The following is a 21,863-nucleotide window of genomic DNA, read 5'->3' as shown; positions in this document are numbered from 1 at the left end:
AGAAAAGTGCCCATCAAGCTGTAGACTGCCCTCTGTGGGAGCTCTCGGCCATGGATAGAGCAAACTGTATTCCCTCTGGTTTCCTACCACCCTGGAACACCATCCCCTAAATCTGCATCCTGGCATGTTGGGTTCTTGGGTTGTTGGGTTGGCACCAAATGTTGTAGAGGATTCAGAAGGCTGCGCAATCACTGGACATGCTCATGTGCACAGCAGCAAATGTTGCCAATGTTGGGAGCAGCAACTAACATTCAGTTTGCTGATTCATTATGCACCAGTACTTGTGAACTAGCCCTGGATGAAATGACAGTCCTCCCAAACTAAAGAATCAGAAGATTTCTAGTCAATTAAATATGAGGGTAACATCTCACTGATTTTCTTTTCCTTTTTTCACTTGGGCATGAGAAATCTCAAACTCAGTCACTGAACTTTTGCCTGAATCTCCAGGCCCAACTCCCCACAGGTTCTCTAGCTCTGTAACTCAAACCTTGTCTTGTTCCACATCCATGCAGCCATGTTCTTGCTCCAGTAACTTGCTAAGGCCAAGACCTCTGCCTTATATTGATAATTTTTCATGCAAATTTAGAATCTTGCTGGACACCTGGGGCCCTTTGACCTGTGTATCTCTAAATGCACCAGAAGCCCCCATCGCTAATGCCTTTCTGTCCAGAGACCCCATTTCTCTCCCCTTGCTGGACCTCCCTGAGTGTAACTGGGTAACAGGACCTTCAGATGCCATGCCAGACTAAACATCTTTCCAACATTCGCCACAGAGCTCATGTCCCAGTGTCAGCTCCAGCCAGAGGGTCAGGGTTTTGAAATTCAAGACCCCTGGTCAAGGCTTTTTACCCTTCTACAATTAGCATAACTATACTGGAGTAGGTCCTATATATGGTAGGATTTATAAGGAGACATGGGAGTTGAGTAGGAAGAAGGAGCTGTGTTTTCCCAGAATTCCTTGACTGTCACAACCAGAGGAAACTTTACCTTCTGTGCTTCCTTCCGGGAGGCATAATACTTGGACCACCAGTCAATAACATTTTCTGCCGATTCATCTGCTATGGTCCGCTTTCTCCTTTTGGTGGACCTCCGAGAAGGTTTCCTGGTATCCTGGAAAGGGATGAGAGATGGGTTACTAACCAGGTCTCATTTTACTACATGGTGGTAACCTGTGTGTTATTAAGAGAACATTTAAGTACCCACTAGGGAGTTGATGGAGGTATCTGTTGGTTTTGTGGTAGCAGCTCTATCACTTCAATAAGTGAAAATTTGATAATTCATTCATTTGTCATTAATAATTCATTTAATTTCTTCAGAAAAATTTGTCAAGCAGATGTGAGATATTGTGCCTGAAATTGGGGATGTCTGAGGAATTTAACACAATCCTACATTTGGGAAACTTAGGGTTTAATACGGGATATAGATATTCAATGCATGAATTCCAGACTATAGGATATAATATAGTATGGGTAGAGAAGGCATTGCCTTCAAACACACCCAGATTCTAAATCATTAAGCAATTACCTAAAATTTTGTGATTCTGTTTCCTCAATTTAAGACAACAATACTAGCCTATTGCACTGTTTTGAGCATTAAGTGATACAAAGTGGACCATTCCTCTTCAGCTTTATTCTTGAATGAAAAAGTGCATCTATGACATATGTGATGGCGTGGTACAAGATGTATGGTATAGGGGAGGCAGCTGGCACATTGGAGGCTATTTATGCAAGACTCATCATGCATCATTCTCCTCACTGTCTCTTTGAGTACCCCCAAATATGCCAGCATTCCACCAAGTACAGGGGATACAGGGATGTCAGAAAATTATGCTCTTCTCTGACTTACTGGGTTCACAGTTTTATGGGGTCAATGAACACTGAAATTGAGAATTGTAACATAAAGTGGCAGATGATTCTGGGAGAATGGAGAGAGCATGACAAGAGGTCACAGGGGGTCACTGAGCATTGGTGAGATAGGAACAGCTTGAGCAAATATCAATTAATCTATCTCACTCTTCTTTCTATTTCAGCCTTCACTGGACAGACAGTTCCTTAGAACTTTCTTAAAACAGTTTTCTTTGAATCAATTGATAGATAAGGATTTTGCTGAAATTTATGGCTTAGAAATATTAACCCTAGCCTTGTTTTGTGATTCTTTGCATACTTGCCCCTCTCCCCTTCCAGAATCTCAGCTGAGAGTGAGAAGCCAAGCTCCCTTTTAGAATCAAAAAGATGTACTTTTTGATCCTGTATAACCTTGTACAAAGTGGGTTCTCAACATTTGTAAAATAGGCCTTGATGAAGAAACCATTGCTTTCCCAAGCTAATGAGTCAAGTAGAGTTTTTGTTCTGCTAAATAGTATTTTCACATTTTACTAGCACTTCAATTTCATATGCTTTGACTTTCTGATCTTACAACAGTGCTCTGAGGTGGGTATTAATAGTCTCCTTTCACAAATGAAGAAACTGGCGCTCAGAAATTTGACACTGATTGCCCAAGATCACTCAACCTGTGAGTGCGAAGATGAGTATAGGGAGCCTCTGATGCAAACTCCAGTGAGCTCTGCAAATCGAAGAGGGATTACAATCTCACCTTAACTTTCCCATCTTTTGGTGGTTCCTGGGCTGCAGGTTTATGTTCAGGTTCCAGCATAGGAGATGAGTCAGGGATGTCAACCAGGATGGATGACTGAGCCTGGGCAGAGTCTGGTAGCACTGTGGAAGGCGGCTCAACATCCACATAGATATGATCTGCTGGGGGCTCCTGAGAGGAGCCAGGGGCATCAGGGGACTCAGCGGCTATGAGTGAATCTGAAGTCCCTGAAATAAAAGCACATCCACTTGGGAACTGGGCTGCATTATGAGACGGGCACTTCAGGGACATAAGATAAGGAAGCAGGCAGATCTGGATTCAAATAAGGCAAGCTCCTAACAATTTGAAACCTCATTTTCCTTATTCACAAAGTAACAGTAAAAATACCCATTTAATTAGGGTATGAGTAAGATGGAATGCGATCATGATGTAAGACATCTGGTTATCAGTGAGTGGCTGTATTTGTCATCGACCCTTCTGGGTAATTTCAATCCATAATGGCCATCAGGATCATGACGGTCATGTTTAGAGCATAAGTTCCTCTGAAATGATAGTCTCCCCCAGTGCGGATCTTCTGGGGGCTCCCGGGGTCTGTGAACCCCCCAAGTATAGGCAGAACTCTGGGCACATGAGTGCATGGGGCTTGGCAGGAAGCAGAAGTATGGCCCTGGACTTGATCAAATTCTCAATTGTGGATGCCACAAAAAGGTCATAACCCTGTCCTTTGCTGTCAGAGGAACTATTTCCCCCGTTTTGCTCCATAGAATTCGGTAGTTGGGGACATTTCTCAGCTGGGAACCTCCACAGCTGCCAAGGCCTGCAGAGTTCTTCCCTCCTCCAGTTGCTGAGTTTCTAGAGCAAATCCAACCCAAAGAACTCTTGAAAGCATCTGCTCTGCATAGAACACAGAGACAAAGAAACCAGTAGGACAAAGTAGAAAGCTTGGTGACAGAAGAGGATGTCTGGCAAGCTGATTGATGAGAAAGAGAGCAGAATAAGTCAATGGAGAAAGGAATGCCAGCAAGCCCTTTGAAGACAAAATAGTACACTGAATGGAGAAAAGCACATCAGGCTCCCAATCTAAAATCATATACAAATGCAAATGACTTGAAGATCTGAACGTTCAAGTTAAAACATAAAGCTAATAGAATAAAATAAAAGATAATATCTTTGTGACCAAGAGGAAGCAAACTATGAAGTTTAAAACATGCATAGATGTCATTACATCAAAATTAATGATTTATACTCAGTGATGGGAACTCTAGACAGCATTAGTAGCTACACTAGGGAAATACAGGAGCAAGTCTGTGGGGAGCAACTCGTACTATACTGTTACTAGAATTAAGACTTATTCTATGCATCTGCTCTCCCACAATGTGGCGCTGGGAGAGGAGCGTACAGCTTCTACCCAGCTGCCCCTTACCAACTTGATAAGCTGCAAGAGCCGCTCCTGATTGGAGGAGAGCGGCGCGCTCGGCGTGTGGGTAGCAGAGCACGGATTGGTGGAGAGGACTATATAGGAGGAGAGAGACGGCATGGTGGGGTGGGTTGGTTGGAGAGTGCGTTGGAGAGTTCGCGGGGAAGTTCGTTACTTCGTTCTTTCTCATTTCTCTCTACTCATTCTTGCTTTGGGAGTTTGCTGTTTACTTATTCTTACTTTGCTATAGAAAGGACTTGTAAAAAAGGGAACAACAAGCGTCCGGTCCGGTGCGGCTCCTCCGCTTGCGGAGGAGCAGCAAATGGTGCCGTGACTCAGATAGGAAGCCTAGGCAGGGCTTAGTGTCGTTCCTCCATGAAGAGGGGGAGCGACACAAGTCTACAGCCTACAGGATCTGAACAGGTAGAATTTACAAAGAACTTGTGAACCAGGGCTTTTTGGTGTTTGGTGTAGCAGTTTAGAAGCTGCTTGAGATGCCGGCACCCCATTGGAGTCTCTGGATTCAAGTCCTGGATCTGTTTCTGATTTCAGCTTCCTGTTAAAGCACACCCTGGGAGGCAGCAGGTGATGGCTCCAGTACTTGGATCCCTACCACCCACGTGGGAGACCCCCAATTGAATTCTAAGCTCCTGGCTTCAACCTGGCCCAGCCCTGACTGTTGCAGTTCTTTGGAAAGTGAATCAATGGGTGAAGATCTCTGTCTCCCTGCCTTTCAAACAAAACAAACAAACAAATTAATTAAGGAAGTACATAAAACATGGGCAAAAGATTGAGCAGGCAAACAATATGAAGGGAGATTAAGATGGCAGGAAGGTTATGAAGAGATGTGTAGACTCAGTAAAAATCAAAGAAACCCAAGCGAGAGTGAAACTGAGATATTATTTTATAACTACAGAGTAGCAAAAACCAAAAGCAAAACCAAACCCAGACAAAAGCCCAGAAAGTTAAATAACTGGAAGTGCTGCTGACTCCAGGAGCACAATCATACAAGCATAGACTGGTGTAAACCAGTGTGGCCATTGGAGCACCCTCTGGTGGTACCGAAGGAAATTACATATACACGTTCCCTGTGACCCATCAAACTCACCCCTAGGTGAGTATTCCTGAGGAATTCCTACAGCATCTTCCCTTGGGGAACAGCACAAGGAGTTCCGCCACATAGCTGTTCGTGGGTGTGAAGAGTTGGGGGCAGCACAGGAGTGCAGTATGAGGGAAAGGAAAAGTGCAGTGTGGTAGCTACAGCAGGTAACAATAGTAAACTAAGGTACGCACAGCCATGTGGACAGATCTTAGAACAGGGCAGTGAGTGGAAGGAACAGGAAGCCCAAGGAAGAGTACAGCACCGTATCATTCATGTAGATTAAATGGATTTACATTTTACAAGGATGCTGGTGTGGGGCTTACACTGGGGAGGGGGTTGGGAGTGGAGACAGGAAATCAAGCCCAGGAGGATGGTGGGTGAAATGAGAGTCCCTTGAATAGGCCAATGATGACTGCACAGCGTGAGAAGTGAGATTGACCAGACTCTGCGCCCGAGATGCAAAGTGGCCCAAACTAAAACAACATCAAGCACAAAGCCAAGTAACAGGTGAGAGAGTGTAGGCAGGAGGCAGCTCAAGTCATCCTCACAGAGGCTTCTTAAAGGAGCTGAGCCTGGTGTGAGTCTTAAAGAAGGCGGGGCATGAGGTGTGGAGGCAAACTCCCAGAAAGACCCTTGAGCCACTTGACTACGGCCATCGTCCTTGAGTGGATAGCAAGCACCACAACTTCATGGGCACCACTCCTGAGGCTGGGAGGGGCTTCCTACCTTGGCCACCTTGGGTTCCATCCGTCTGTGAGACGAGGGCAAGGGGTTCTCTGGATTTACATAGGAACTGCTTCAAGCAGTTGATGGTGTATGTGCCCACGAGGGTGCTCCTTCCAAATGCTCTCCAGTCGACCACGCAGATGCTCAGTGGTGGGTGCAAAAGCTCATTCTCAGGCAGCTCCTGCAGGGAGAGGCTGGGCTGAGGTCACAGCACCACCTGGCTGCTCACGCCCTGCTGACCTGACTGTGGGTAGACCCAAAGCCAGCCGAGCACCCCTGCCCCCTTGCCCTGCCTTGCCATTCTCTCCAGGCTTGCCACAACTCTGATGCACTGTTGTCTCAGTTAGGGAGTAATTACCCCCGTGTGAGGGATGGAGCACTAGCAATCCAAACCAAGCTTCAGTCACAAAACCCCCACTTGCGCATTCTCCATGGCAGAAGTTTCAGTCCTCTCATGTTTGCCACCATCTGCCAGCAGAACGCTCCTCTGTAACGACAGTTTCCCAGGCCCAATGTGTAAAACAGCCTGTGGACGTGGGGCTGAGGATGAGGGGCCAGGGCTCTGCCCTCCTGTTTTCCTTGGTAGCCCCCAAGGCTCAAGGAAGCCCAGTGTGAAACGCTTGCAGACACTGCATGTTCTTTAACTGCAGTCTTGGCTCATTTAGAGCGTGTGTGCAGAGGAGGGGGCTGCATTGGAGAAAGCAAACTTTTTCTACACAGTTCAAAATCAGAGGTATTGAAAGAAGTGCACAGGTGTCAAAAAAAACCCACATTGCTTTAGAGTATAGGTTCACATGCAAACTACTAAGATTTTAATTTTAAGGACAACTACTTTTAAAATCTAATGATTAAAATAAGTGTCACTAGGGTTATCTTCTGGGGAGGGGGGTCACAAAACTTTAGTGAGTATCAGAATCGCCCAGAAGTCTTGTTAAACAGAGTCACGTGGGTCTCATGTCCAGTGGTTTCTGATTTGGTGGGACAGTGGTGTGGCCTGGGAATTTCTGTGTCTAACACGTTCCCAGGTGATGCTGATGAAGATGAATTGGAGGTCACGCTTTGGGCACTATTGTCCCAGGCAAAAGCTTGTCGACCTGTGATTTACTGTCTGATCTAAACCTGGGAACTTTTAAAACAAAAGAGAACAATGACGCTATTTTAGATCATTCTGGAATTCTGGCTCTTCACTAACTGGACTGTTCTTTCCTGCAGACAATGGGCAGCCAAAACCCTGCAGCACCGCCCTGTGCCATGCGGATGAAGGAGGGGGTTCCATCTAGGGAATGGGCAAGAGCAGGTCAGGGAGGGGAGGAGATTCGCACCACTTCAAAACTGTCTGCCTGGACGCTGAAGTTTGGGTTGTTCTTGTAGCTCTGGATCACGCAGGACTTCACCCCTCGTCCCCCGCACTCGATGAGAACCTGTGGCCGGTCCACGGAGAGCAGCTGAACCTTCTTCATCTCTCGGACTCCCCAGAAGAGAACCTGAGAGGAGAGGCAGAGTCATGGCCTGTTGAGCCCAGAAGGAGCCCATGCGTGCCCCAGCTATTCTTCCTCCAGGAAAGAATAATGCAGCCCCCCAAAGGCTCCATCAGGTCAAGTCCAAACTGCAGAGGGTGGTCTTCCAGGTACCCTGCCCATCCCATCACACCCCTCCAACAAGGCAGGTGGGGCTCCTGCCTTTTAGCTCAGAATGACAGCTCTGAGCCCTCCCTGAGCCATACCTCCACTCGGTACTTGCTAAGCACCGGCCGAATGTTGGCAGGAACTGGGTAGATCTGGGTGACATCTGGTGGATCAATAGGAGGGAGCCCTTGCACCCCGGAAGCTGGGACCTGTCACACAAAATAGGTGCTGGTGAGAATGCTTGGAGAGACACAGGGAAGACCAGGGCCACACAGTCGCCTCCTCAGTACGACACGCATGGTTTTGTCAGCAAACGTAAGGTTTCCAGCCGACACTGCAACAGGGACCTTGCATTTCACCAAATTCAATTATCTGTTAATAAATGCATTGATTTGCATGGGTGACCAGCATTAGTGAGCACTTAGGATGAGCCATGAGGTTAAGACACAGCTGTCAGCAAGCTCACAGTACAGAAGGGAGAAAGGAAAGACAGAAAGATCCCCACAATTTCACAAAAGCACACGGGAACTATCAGAGCGGAGCACAGAGGCAGCTCTGCTCAGATCCACACCTTCCAGTCTGAACTCTCCCTTTACTTGAGGCCCTTCAAGATCTCCAGAAAAGCCACAGTGCATGGCTCCAAAGAGGTGTGTAGCTCATCAAAAAGAGACATCGAACTGTGAAGCAGAAAATTAAGTCTTGAAGGCAGAGCTCCAGGATGAAAGGTGTCACCTTGGGCATTTGGAGATCATGGAACTGCAGGAGGACAACCATCGTGCTTTGCTGAAATTGCGCACAAAGGACTTAGAGCGTTCTATGAAGACAAGGTCTCTCCGTTTGCCTCGGCCATCCACACTGCCTGTACGACCTGGCTCAGCACATACATCTTTCACGAAGCCTTCCCTGACTCGGCCCCAGCTACTGTGCTCCTGCTCCAACTTCGATGCCTTTTGAGTGCAGTGTGTCCTCCATATGGGCTCAGCAGTGAAGTTAGGGGACTCAGTCTGGAAAGCAGGCTGTGCTGTGTGTCCCTGCACAAATCACTTTCCCTCTCTGATCCTTGGATATTGGGCAATGTTCAACATCGCTCTGGAGCAGGTGGTTCTTCTCACTGTGGCTGTTTGCCTTCTCGAAAAAATGAATAGGACTTGGCCAAAAGGGAGTCTATGTTTACTTCATTGCACTCTCCAAGCCCCTCAAGTGATGTTCCACATACAATGAGTTCTTGATAAATGTTTATTGGTGGACAGACATATTAGCCCCATATGCTGGAAAAAACCTAATTGCTCACCAAAACCTGCAGAGCACAGACATATCCCCATCTCTTCTTCACAGACATTCTAGCTGGCAGCAGCAGATGCGCTTAAGCTAATTATAAGAAAGCGCAGAAAAAGACGACACAGCCAGTGCCAAATGGGCTCGAGATAATGATGCTGCAGAAAGAACCAGAGCAGTTTAAGAAGCAGCAGCTAATAAGGAGGAACACCAATACGGCCTTGCCATGCGAGATGAGTGATTATCCTGCTGGCATCACCTCTCTGGGAAAGCTAATTGCCCCCCTGGCTTCCAGGGTAGAGCCACAGAACAGCTGTGGTGGTGCCGGGGGAGAGGCTGCGCCTGAGTGTGCTTGTTGAACAGCACCAACATTTCCTCCTCCCAAGCCCGCAGCACTGTTGGCCTGGGAAATGCCTTCAAGAGCCTTTTGCCCCATACATGACTGAAAGACGCTCTTAGGAGTTCCACAGGAGGGGAGGCACGTGCTGCAGCAGTTGGGACGCTGCTTGGGACGCCCACATCCCAGGTTGGAGTGCCTGGGTTTGAGTCTCTGCTCATTTCCAAATTCCACCGTGGCAGCAGGTGATGGCTGGAGCACTTGGGTTCCTGCCACCCATGTGGGAAATCTGGTTTGCGATAGATTCCTGGTTTCAGCCTGGCCCAGCGTTTGGGGAGTCTATGAGCAGATGAATGATTCTGTGTCTGCCTGTCTCTCTGGCTTTCAAATTAATTCATTAATTAAAAGGTTAAAAAAAAAGTGTTAACATAGACCTTGAAGATTCCCCCAACATGTTGGAGATCAAACGATGTTACTCCCAGTCAAGATTAAGCTTTTCGCAGTGAAATGGGCCAGTGGCTGGCTTATAAAACCACAGCGTATGCAGTCATCTGGCACGTGGCATGAAGGGAACATAGGGGATTGTTATGAGGGTGAAGCAGTCAGAACGGAGGGCAAGCAGGCTACGCTGGTCCCAAAGCCAGGTTGCTTTAACACCCCAATGGAGGTGAAATATCAGCCTCACCACGGGCCCAGCTTCAGAGCCGGGGCAAGGGTGAACAAGTGAGGTGCCCAGGATGCAGAATTTAAGGGGAGGCTCGTGTTGCAGTCACACACAACGCCAGTCCCTCCCCTGTCCTGGAGCCTCCAGAGCCTCTCTCCTCTGCTGTCTCCCTCAGCCCAGCATCTGCACTTCTGTGATATCTCCTGTTTGGTACATGGTTAAGGACCAGCCCTGGGCCCTACTGTTCACCAGCTGTGAGAACTTGGACGGGTTTCTCAGTGTTTCTGAGTCTCGGTTCTGTCATTGATAAAGTGAAGACAGTGACACCTAATTCAGGGAGCAGCTGTGAACAATCACTGGGGCACCATGTAGAGCCCTTGACACACCTTCTGGCACACAGGAAGTTCCCAAGGAGCCAGGGTAAGCTGCAAATTACTGACTCTGGTAAAGATTGGGGCTCAGTCTGGGGAGAGATAGTTTAATAAAAGTGGAGATACTGCAGGTTCAAGGAAGAGTAGGGGAGGAAACAGCAGAAGAAACTCTTCCGGAACGCGTGACTCACAGCGGACCTGCGTGGAGAGCGTGGGAACCCACAGTTCGGGACATCAGCGGCAGACTCAACACACCAGCGCTGGAACGCGAGGTGAGCCGAACCTCAATAGCCCGAGACACCGGCAGGCAAGCGGAGAGAGGAGACTAGAGGGAACGACCCCCGGGGGGGGGGGGGAAGTTCACAAGGCTAACTGGAAGAGAGAGAGAGAGAGAAAAAAAAAAAAAAGGGTGACTAGTACGGACACGGGTTTCTCTCTCTCCGCTCACCTCTCAAGGGCGAGCAAGACAAAGAGCAGGCGCCATCTTGGACATACGTCATAAGCAGAGCGACCTCAGGTCTGCACCGGCCCTGAGCCTAGCAGAAAAACCTGACTCTGGGCGGGGCGAATTAACAGGAGATTAGGAGCTAGTAAATTTGTAGTGCTACTGAACTGAGACTGTGAAAAAAGAGACGGTGGGGGAGAGAACTCACGGAATTCACGTGAGCACTCTCCAGAGACGCTACAATTCCGTAACTTTGGCAACCCAGTGGGAGGCTGAAGGAGAATTTGAGCCCACTCTGAGGGCCGAACAGATTCCCTGTGGGGATCTTGGGAAAGAGCTTCCGATCTCTGGCTCCTGTGAGTATATCATTTGCCTGCTAACTACCTCCAACTTCGTTCAGCTGTGCGGAATTACTTCCCTTTTGAATCAAAAAAAAAAAAAAAAAAAAAAAAAAAAAAAAAAAGAAAGAAAGAAAGAGAGAGAGAGAGATTTACCACGCCCAACCTGGGAGTGTCACCTTTGGCACACCAAACAGAGCTCTCAGGCCACACCCATCTCAAGCCCTAAGGCTCCATCAAAAACAGATAGTCCACTTAATCTAGAGTCATAGTATAACAAGAAAAAGCACCACAGTGAAGAAACCAAATATCTCCAATATGCCAAATAACAAACGCAAAAACCGAGGTAATAAAAACAAGGAAGTCACCATGACGCCCTCAAATGAAAAAGACACCCCAATTCAAGATTATGAAGATGATGACATAGAAGAAATGCAAGAAGCAGATCTCAAAAAATTGTTAAGGACATTAAGAAGTTCTCAAAAACAAATTCTTGAACTACACAAATCCTTAATGGACAAGATAGAAAATCTCTCTCGTGAAAATGAAATATTAAGGAGGAATCAAAATGAAACGAAACAACTAGTACAACAGGAAACTGTGATAGTGACTGAAGTGAAGAATTCAATAGATCAAATGAAAAACACAATAGAGAGCCTTACAAACAGAATGGGTGAAGCAGAAGAGAGAATATCGGACTTAGAAGACAGAGAACAGGAAAGGATACAGTCAGACCAAAGAAAAGAAGAGGAAATTAGAAATCTGAAACATATTGTCGGGAATCTTCAGGATACTATTAAAAAACCCAACATTCGGGTTCTAGGAGTTCCTGAAGGCATGGAGAGGGAGAAAGGATTAGAAGGCCTTTTTAGTGAGATATTAGCAGAAAATTTCCCAGGTTTGGAGAAGGACAGAGAAATCCTAGTACAGGAAGCCCACAGAACCCCTAATAAACACGACCAAAAGAGACCCTCACCATGACACGTTGTAATTAAACTCTCCACAGTGAAACATAAAGAAAAGATCCTAAAATGTGCAAGAGAGAAACGTCAAATTACTCTCAGAGGATCTCCAATCAGACTCACAGCTGACTTCTCATCAGAAACTCTACAAGCTAGGAGGGAATGGCGAGATATAGCCCAGGTACTAAGAGAGAACAACTGCCAGCCCAGAATATTATATCCTGCAAAGCTATCATTTGTGAATGAAGGTGAAATAAAGACTTTTCATTGCAAACAGAAATTGAAAGAATTTGTTGCCACTCGTCCAGCCCTGCAAAAGATGCTTAAAGATGTGTTACACACAGAAACACAGAAACACGGTCATCAATATGAAAGAAGGTAAAGGAAGGAAACCAAGGAAGGAAACCTCACAGCAAAAGATCACAGGGAATTCAAAGCATATATTAGAACTTATCTTTGGCAAATGGCAGGGCAAAGTTACCACTTATCATTAGTCACTTTGAACGTGAATGGCCTGAACTGTCCAGTTAAAAGACACCGATTGGCTGATTGGGTTAAGGAACAAAACCCATCTATTTGCTGCTTACAAGAAACACATCTTTCCAACAAAGATCCATACAGACTGAAAGTGAAAGGCTGGAAAAAGATATACCATGCCAACAGAAATGAAAAAAGAGCGGGCGTAGCCATCTTAATATCGGACAACATAAACTTTACCACAAAAACTGTTAAGAGAGACAAAGAGGGACACTATATCATGATTAAGGGATCAATTCAACAGGAAGATATAACAATTATCAATGTATATGCACCTAACTACAGGGCACCAGTTTATCTAAAAGATTTATTAACGGACTTAAAGGGAGACTTAGACCCCAATACAGTAGTACTGGGGGACTTCAATACTCCACTCTCAGAAATAGACAGATCATCCGGTCAGAAGATCAACAAGGATACAGTAGATTTAAATGACACTATAGCCCAAATGGATCTAACAGATATATATAGAACTTTCAATCCTACAGCTAAAGATTTTACATTCTTCTCAGCAGTACATGGAAGCTTCTCTAGGATTGACCACATAGTAGGCCATAAAGCAAGCCTCAGCAAATTCAAAAGAATTAGAATCATACCATGCCACTTCTCAGACCATAAAGGAATGAAGTTGGAAATTAGCAACTCAGGAATCCCTAGAGCATACGCAAACACATGGAGATTGAACAACATGCTCCTGAATGAACAATGGGTCATAGAAGAAATCAAAAGAGAAATCAAAAACTTTCTGGAAGTAAATGAGGATAACAGCACAACATACCAAAACTTATGGGATGCAGCAAAAGCAGTGTTAAGAGGAAAGTTTATATCAATAGGTGCCTACATCAAGAAATTGGAAAGACACCAAATAGATGAGCTTTCAATTCACCTCAAGGATCTAGAAAACCTACAGCAAACCAGACCCAAATCTAGTAGGAGAAGAGAAATAATTAAAATCAGAGAAGAAATCAACAGGATTGAATCAAGAAAAACATTACAAAAAATCAGCCAAACGAAGAGCTGGTTTTTTGAAAAAATAAACAAAATTGACACCCCATTGGCCCAACTAACTAAAAAAAGAAGAGAAAAGACCCAAATCAATCAAATCAGAGATGAAAAAGGAAATGTAACAACAGACACCACAGAAATAAAAAGAATCATCAGAAATTACTACAAGGACTTGTATGCCAGCAAACAGGGAAACCTATCAGAAATGGATAGATTCCTGGACACATGCAACCTGCCTAAATTGAACCAGGAAGACATCGAAAACCTAAACAGACCCATAACTGAGACAGAAATTGAAACAGTAATAAAGGCCCTCCCAACAAAGAAAAGCCCAGGACCAGATGGATTCACTGCTGAATTCTACCAGACGTTTAAAGAAGAACTAACTCCAATTCTTCTCAAACTATTCAGAACAATCGAAGAAGAGGGAGTCCTCCCAAATTCTTTCTATGAAGCCAGCATCACCTTAATTCCTAAGCCGGAAAAAGATGCAGCACTGAAAGAGAATTACAGACCAATATCCCTGATGAACATAGATGCAAAAATCCTCAATAAAATTCTCGCCAATAGAATGCAACAACACATCAGAAAGATCATCCACCCAGACCAAGTGGGATTTATCCCTGGTATGCAGGGATGGTTTAATGTGCGCAAGACAATCAATGTGATACACCACATTAACAGACTGCAGAAGAAAAACCATATGATTATCTCAATAGATGCCGAGAAAGCATTTGATAAAATACAACACCCGTTCATGATGAAAACTCTAAGCAAACTGGGTTTGGAAGGAACATTCCTCAATACAATCAAAGCAATCTATGAAAAACCCACAGCCAACATCCTATTGAATGGGGAAAAGTTGGAAGCATTTCCACTGAGATCTGGAACCAGACAGGGATGCCCACTCTCACCACTGCTATTCAATATAGTTCTGGAGGTTCTAGCCAGAGCTATTAGGCAAGAAAAAGAAATTAAAGGGATACAAATTGGGAAGGAAGAACTCAAACTATCCCTCTTTGCAGATGACATGATTCTGTATTTAGGGGACCCAAAGAACTCTACTAAGAGACTATTGGAACTCATAGAAGAGTTTGGCAAAGTAGCAGGGTATAAAATCAATGCACAAAAATCAACAGCCTTTGTATACACAGACAATGCCATGGCTGAGGAAGAACTTCTAAGATCAATCCCATTCACAATAGCTACAAAAACAATCAAATACCTTGGAATAAACTTAACCAAGGACGTTAAAGATCTCTACGATGAAAATTACAAAACCTTAAAGAAAGAAATAGAAGAGGATACCAAGAAATGGAAAAATCTTCCATGCTCATGGATTGGAAGAATCAATATCATCAAAATGTCCATTCTCCCAAAAGCAATTTACAGATTCAATGCAATACCAATCAAGATACCGAAGACCTTCTTCTCAGATCTGGAAAAAATGGTGCTGAAATTTATATGGAGGCACAAGAGACCTCGAATAGCTAAAGCAATCTTGTACAACAAAAACAAAGCCGGAGGCATCACAATACCAGATTTCAGGACATACTACAGGGCAGTTGTAATTAAAACAGCATGGTACTGGTACAGAAACAGATGGATAGACCAATGGAACAGAATTGAAACACCAGAAATCAACCCAAACATCTACAGCCAACTTATATTTGATCAAGGATCTAAAACTAATTCCTGGAGCAAGGACAGTCTATTCAATAAATGGTGCTGGGAAAATTGGATTTCCACGTGCAGAATCATGAAGCAAGACCCCTACCTTACACCTTACACAAAAATCCACTCAACATGGATTAAAGACCTAAATCTACGACCTGACACCATCAAGTTACTAGAGAACATTGGAGAAACCCTTCAAGATATTGGCACAGGCAAAGAATTTCTGGAAAAGACCCGGGAGGCACAGGCAGTCAAAGCCAAAATCAACTATTGGGATTGCATCAAATTGAGAAGTTTTTGTACTGCAAAAGAAACAGTCAGGAGAGTGAAAAGACAACCGACAGAATGGGAAAAAATATTTGCAAACTATGCAACAGACAAAGGGTTGATAACCAGAATCTACAAAGAGATCAAGAAACTCCACAAAAACAAAACCAACAACCCACTTAAGAGATGGGCCAAGGACCTCAATAGACATTTTTCAAAAGAGGAAATCCAAATGGCCAACAGGCACATGAAAAAATGTTCAAGGTCATTAGCAATCAGGGAAATGCAAATCAAAACCACAATGAGGTTTCACCTCACCCCGGTTAGAATGGCTCACATGCAGAAATCTAGCAACAACAGATGCTGGCGAGGATGTGGGGAAAAAGGGACACTAACACACTGTTGGTGGGAATGCAAACTGGTCAAGCCACTATGGAAGTCAGTCTGGAGATTCCTCAGAAACCTGAAGATAACCCTACCGTTCGACCCAGCCATCCCACTCCTTGGAATTTACCCAAAGGAATTTAAATTGGCAAACAAAAAAGAGGTCTGCACCCTAATGTTTATTGCAGCTCAATTCACAATAGCTAAGACCTGGAACCAACCTAAATGCCCATCAACAATAGACTGGATAAAGAAATTATGGGATATGTACTCTTTAGAATACTATACCGCAGTAAGAAACAACGAAATCCAGTCATTTGCAACAAAATGGAGGAATCTGGAACACATCATGCTGAGTGAAATAAGCCAGTCCCAAAGGGACAAATACCATATGTTCTCCCTGATCGGTGACGACTGACTGAACACCAAGAGGGAAACCTGTTGGAGTGAGGTGGACACTATGGGAAATGGTGGCTTGATCAGCATAGCCCTGACTGTTAATGAACAACTAAATACATTATCCCTCTTAGTAGTTTTTTTATCTGTTCTACTTAATATGACTGGTTTAGATCTGTAATTGATGCACAGTTATTCTTAAGTGTTGAAAATTAACTGAAATGTGATCCCTGTTGAACATGGTGGTGGGAATGGGAGAGGGAAGAGATGTATAATTTGGGACATGCTCAGGCTGACTTGCCCCAAGTGGTGGAGTTGGAAGCATACCAGGGGATTCCAATTCAATCCCATCGAGGTGGCATGTACCAATGCCATCTCACTGTTCCAGGTGATCAGTTTCAGTTCACAGTTGGTCATGGTGAAGGGACTGGGAGTCAAAGGGAGCACATAGACAGGTCTAGTACGTGCTAACGCTAACTGATGGAGTAAATAAAGGGGAGAGTGATCCAACATGGGAAGTGAGATACTCAGCAGACTCATAGAATGGCAGATGTCCTAAATAGCACTCTGGCCACAGAATCAGCCCTAAAGGCATTCGGAGCTGGCTGAAAAGCTCATGAGAGTATTTCAGGCATGGAAAGCCAAGACACTCTGGCAAAAGATCTCTGCGAGTGAGATCCCAGTGGAAAGAACAGGTCATCAAAGAAGGAGGTACCTTTCTCTGAAGGGAGGAGAGAACCTCCACTTTGACTATGACCTTGTCTAAACAAGATAAGAGTCGGAGAACTCAGAGGGCTTCCATAGCCTTGGAAACTCATGACTGGAGCATAGGGAGATTACTGATGCCATAGACGGGAGTGTCAATTGGTAAAGTCAACAACAGGAGTCACTGTGCACTTACTCCTCATGTAGGATCTCTATCCTTAATGTGCTGTACATTGAGATTTAATGCTATAACGAGTACTCAAACAATATATTTCACTTTGTGTTTCTATGGGGGTGCAAACTGTTGAAATCCTTACTTAATGCATACTAAACTGATCCTCTGTAAAAAAAAAAAAAAAAAGAAATTATCAATTCCCAACTTGACTCTCACTGGGATTAAACATGACAATAGGTCTGATCTGATTTCATCATCATTTAAAAAAAATCATCTATTATTTTTCACTTTATGTTTCTGTGTGGGAGCAAACTGTTGAAATCCATACTTAATGTATACTAAGCTGATCTTCTGTATATTAAGATAATCGAAAATGAATCTTGATGTGAATGGAAGGGGAGAGGGAGTGGGAGGGGGGAGGGTTGTGGGTGGGAGGGACGGTATTGGGGGGAAGCCATTGTAATCCATAAGTCGTACTTTGGAAATTTATATGCATTAAATAAAAGTTAAAAAAAAAAAAGAAAAAGAAAAAAAAAAGATTGGGGCTCATCTTCAAGGCATCTTAATCTTTTTATCATTATTATTATTTGAAAGAGAGAGTGTGGGCCGGCGCTGTGGCTCACTTGGCTAATCCTCCACCTGTGGCGCTGGCACCTCGGGTTCTAGTCCCGGTCGGGGCTCCAGGTACTAGTCCCGGTTGCTCTTCTTCCAGTCCAGCTCTCTGTTGTGGCCCGGGAGGGCAGAGGAGAATGGCCCAAGTGCTTGGGTCCCTGCACCCGCATGGGAGACCAGGAGGAAGTACCCAGCTCCTGGCTTCATATTGATGCAGCGCCAGCCGTGGCAGCCATTAGGGGAATGAACAACGAAAGGAAGATCTTTCTCTCTGTCTCTCTCTCTCTGTGTCTCTCTCTCTCTGTCTGTAACTCTTTCTCTGTCTCTCTCTCTCACTGTCTAACTCTGCCTGGCAAAAATAAAAAACAAAAGAAAGAAAGAGAGCTTACTTCTCAAATGCCCACAATCACTGGGTTGCACTTTGCTAAAACCAGTAGCAGGCAACTCGATCCTTCCTGATACATATATGGTAAAATAGTCCTAAAGGAAGGCTAAGGAGATCTTTCTAGAAGTTGGGAATTATTTCCACATTACAATCCCCAGAATCTATGAATATACTGCCTTACATGACAAAAGGCACATGGAAGACATGGGTGAATTAAGGGTGTTCAGATGAGGAGGACATCGTGGGTTATCTGGGCAGGCCCAATCTAATGACAAGGATCCTTTTAAGGGGGAGGTAGGAAGATCAGAGTCAGAGCAGATGTGACAATGGAAGTAATGGAAGCAGGAGCGAGAAAGAAAGGAGAGGAGAGGAGAGGAGAGGAGAGGAGAGGAGAGGAGAGGAGAGTGGGGAGGGGAGGAGAGGAGGAGAGGGAGAGGGTGGGGGAGGGAGGAGAGAGGGAGGGGAAAGGAGGAGAGAGGGAGAGGAGAGGGAGAGGAGAGGGGGAGAGGGAGAGGGAGAGCGAGAGGAGAGGAGAGGGGGAGAGGGAGAGGGAGAGAGAGACATCACACTGCCAGTTTGAAGATGGAGGAAGGGGCCACAAACCAAGGGATGCAGGTAGGTCCCAGAAGCTGCACAAGGCAAGGACACAGACTCCCTGGGGCTTCCAGAAGGAAATCAGCCCTGCTAACACATCGACTTCAGTTCCGTGAGATCCTTTCATACTTATGACTTCCAGAACCACAAGATAATAAGTGTTTACTGTCTTAAACCATCATGTTTACAGGTATTTTTTTATTCAGGAAAAAAAAAACATTCTAGGCAAGGAAGGTAACTTTTTTAGAATATTCAAACAGCAAATAAGAGGAAATTTCTGAAAGGAGAGAGAGGGTTCTAAAAATAAGAGGACAATTACAAAACTATTTTTAAATGAGTGTTTTAAATACAGAGAAGGGGAGCTTAAAGGAAGAGGAGGCAAAAGTTTCAAAACAAGACAATTTTGAGAGAACAGCAGGCAGAGGTGCTGTGAGTGGCCCAGATAATGGTCTGAAAGTTGAAATCTGCCCCATACAAAGGTTTATTAATTGAACAAGTGAATAAATACATTCTACAATATTTTATTGAGAAATTATTATGGACAAAACATTGTTGGCTCCTATGTGTGACGTGAAGATGAATCTTGCATCTCACTTCCAATCCTGTGGACTCTGCCATTCATATATGTCCGCCCACATTCCATCTCTCTTCCTTTCCAAGGTTACAATCCTGATCTAAACCACCCTTGTCTCCAGTCTGCATGATTTTAAGAATCTCCCAACTGGCCTTCCAGCTTCCCCGTTTCCCCATCAGAATGTACTTGGCCCAGCACCCATTGTGCTCAACATAACGTTGGAAACCCTCTCTTGCCTTCCAGTCTCTCCCAGATAAAAGTCAAAGTGCCCACAAGGCTCCATGTGCTCTCTCACCCTAACCTCATCCCATGCCCTCCCCCCACCCAACTCCACTGCACCTGCATCAGCCTCCTCCTGAGTGTACCTAGGGTCTGGTGTTGGCTGTTCCCTCTGCACCAAAGGCTCTTGCCCAGTTGTCTTCATGGCACAGTTCCTCCCCTCCTCAGGCCTCGACCTGAACACCACTTTCTCAGTGAGACTTCCCTTGGTGCCTAAAGTGTCAACTCTGTCCCTGTTCCCAACACACAGGTGGGTACACTTCCTATTGCTTTACCTTTTTTCCTCAGCACTCACCACACTGTAACAAACTCTATGATTTGTATATTGATGTCATAATATCATTTACACAGTGCTGCCTATTGTCTCTTCCTCACTAGCAATAAACCCCAGGAGGGCACGGAGATTTGCTTGTTTTGTTAAGAACATATCTGGTGCCTTAAGAGACACTCAGGTAATATGTGATGGAATGAGTGAAGCATTCGTTGCCTTCATAATCATTACAAAGTAATGGAAAAAACTAACCTGTAAACTGACTTTCCCATAGTCCAAACTAAATAGAAAAACAGGATGGAAGAGGAGAGAATATTTGAATGAGGTAGGGTGGGGAAAGCTTCCTGGAAGAGTTGAAATGCAGAGGGAAAGAGACAGAGATCATCTATCCCCTGGTTCATTTCCCAAATGCCTACAACAGCCAGGGCTGTATGAAGCCAAACCCAGGGGCCCAGAACTCCATCTGTGGCAGGGACCCAAGCACTTGGCTGACACCAGCTGCCATACAAGGTGTACATGAGCAAGAATACTGAATCGAAAGTTGAGTGTGTACATGAACCCAGGCACTCTGATATGAAATGTGGGCATCCCAAGTAGTGCCGCAACGCCTACTTTGCCACAACACCTATCCTACAGAGTCATCTCTCGTTCTGAATTTTGATGTTGATCATTTTCACAGAAAGGTACATGGGATGGTAGAACTTGGAGTGGGCAGAGTAGGCAGATAGTTCAGAATGAGTTAACAGAATGACTAAAAGGAGAAGAGTACATCTGAGTTCTGAGATGAGGGAATTCTGAGTCAGCTAGGTAAAGAGGACACAGTATATGTAAAGGAATATGCTAAAATATGAGCCTTAGAAAGTGGTCTGAAGACAAACCACTGGGAGTGTCTATCAGCCAATCTTTGGAAATGTCACATGTCCTAGGCTGAATTTTTCTCTTCATGGGATATTAACAGTTATTATGCAAAAAAAAAAAAAACAAAAAACTGTGGTCAAAAACATTTGGATATTGGGTTTTGAAAAGAAATTTTTTAAAAAGTCCTTTATGGCAGAACTTCTTGGGACTTCTTGGAATCTTTACCATATTAATAGGCATTTCTAGGCCAGCACCACAGCTCACTAAGCTAATCCTCTGCCTGCGGCGCTGGTACCCCGGGTTCTAGTCCCGGTTGGGGCACTAGATTCTGTCCTGGTTGCTCCTCTTCCAGTCCAGCTCTCTGCTGTGACCTGGGAGGGCAGTGGAGAATGGCCCAAGTGCTTGGGCCCTGCACCCTCATGGAAGACCCGGAGGAAGCACCTGGCTCCTGGCTTTGGATCAGTGCAGCGCGCCAGCCATAGTGGCCATTTGGGGGGTGAACCAACGTAAGGAAGACCTTTCTCTGTCTCTCTCTCTCACTGTCTAACTCTGCCTGTCAAAAAAATAAATAAATTAAATAAATAAAAATAAAAAAATAAAAACTTCTAATCTCCAATAGTCATATGATATGATACATTTCTAATCCCCAATAGTCATATGATAGGATACATTTCTCAAACATTATTTTTATTGTATCTAGAGAATCTGGTATTCTCTTAAGAAAGACTTCAGGGACTGTTCCATGGGTAAGAAGTGGGGAGCCACTGAGGATTTCTGCAGAGGAGAATGGTATGACCAACTTGTGTTCTGGAGGCAATGTGAAGGAGCCAGTAGACAGGAAAAGCACAGGAGGCCAGTGGGCCAGCAAAGAGGCCAATGCAGCAATCAGATGAGAACTAAAAGAGGCCACAGTAACAGGGAAGACTTGAGCCCTTCAAGGAGCAATCCACAAGGCTGGCCTCGCTGTGAACACTGCAGACACAGCGTGAGGAACTAGGGCCAACTCTGAATTTTCAAGCCAGAGAGTCTAGCTGGGAAAACAGCAGGGCTATGAGCCAGGACTGGGAGCCAGGTAGCACAGGGGAGGAAATGCAAGGAATACATTTTTTCTGCTGCATAGAAGGACAAATACACTGCATCCTTTTTCTGAGACGGGGAGAAGCCAGGTAAGTCACCCACAGCTGAAACTGAGAGCAGCTGGTGACCGATGAAAGCCTTTTCCAGCCCAGCTTGCTCAGCATGTACAAGATCCAAAAGATAAGACAGTCACGCTGATGATCAAATCACCTT

The 21,863-nt window shown here is 44.9% G+C and overlaps 1 protein-coding gene across 2 annotated transcripts in view; it reads right to left on the bottom strand.

The window, feature by feature from the left end:
• The window catches only part of FER1L6 (fer-1 like family member 6), a 195,585-nt gene that overhangs the window by 51,177 nt on the left and 122,545 nt on the right, over positions 1 to 21,863 (bottom strand). For both annotated transcript variants that reach the window (XM_002710764.5, XM_070075467.1), the window contains 5 exons: positions 7,561 to 7,671; positions 7,160 to 7,321; positions 5,838 to 6,018; positions 2,593 to 2,819; positions 988 to 1,110 (listed from right to left, as the gene is read on the bottom strand). In XM_002710764.5, coding sequence (XP_002710810.3) covers positions 988 to 1,110; positions 2,593 to 2,819; positions 5,838 to 6,018; positions 7,160 to 7,321; positions 7,561 to 7,671 — 804 coding nt within the window. The remainder of the gene's footprint in view (positions 1 to 987; positions 1,111 to 2,592; positions 2,820 to 5,837; positions 6,019 to 7,159; positions 7,322 to 7,560; positions 7,672 to 21,863) is intronic.

Source organism: Oryctolagus cuniculus, chromosome 6 (genome assembly GCF_964237555.1).
Source record: "Oryctolagus cuniculus chromosome 6, mOryCun1.1, whole genome shotgun sequence".
Lineage (NCBI taxonomy): Eukaryota > Metazoa > Chordata > Mammalia > Lagomorpha > Leporidae > Oryctolagus > Oryctolagus cuniculus.
This window is presented reverse-complemented; position numbering and strand designations above follow the sequence as displayed.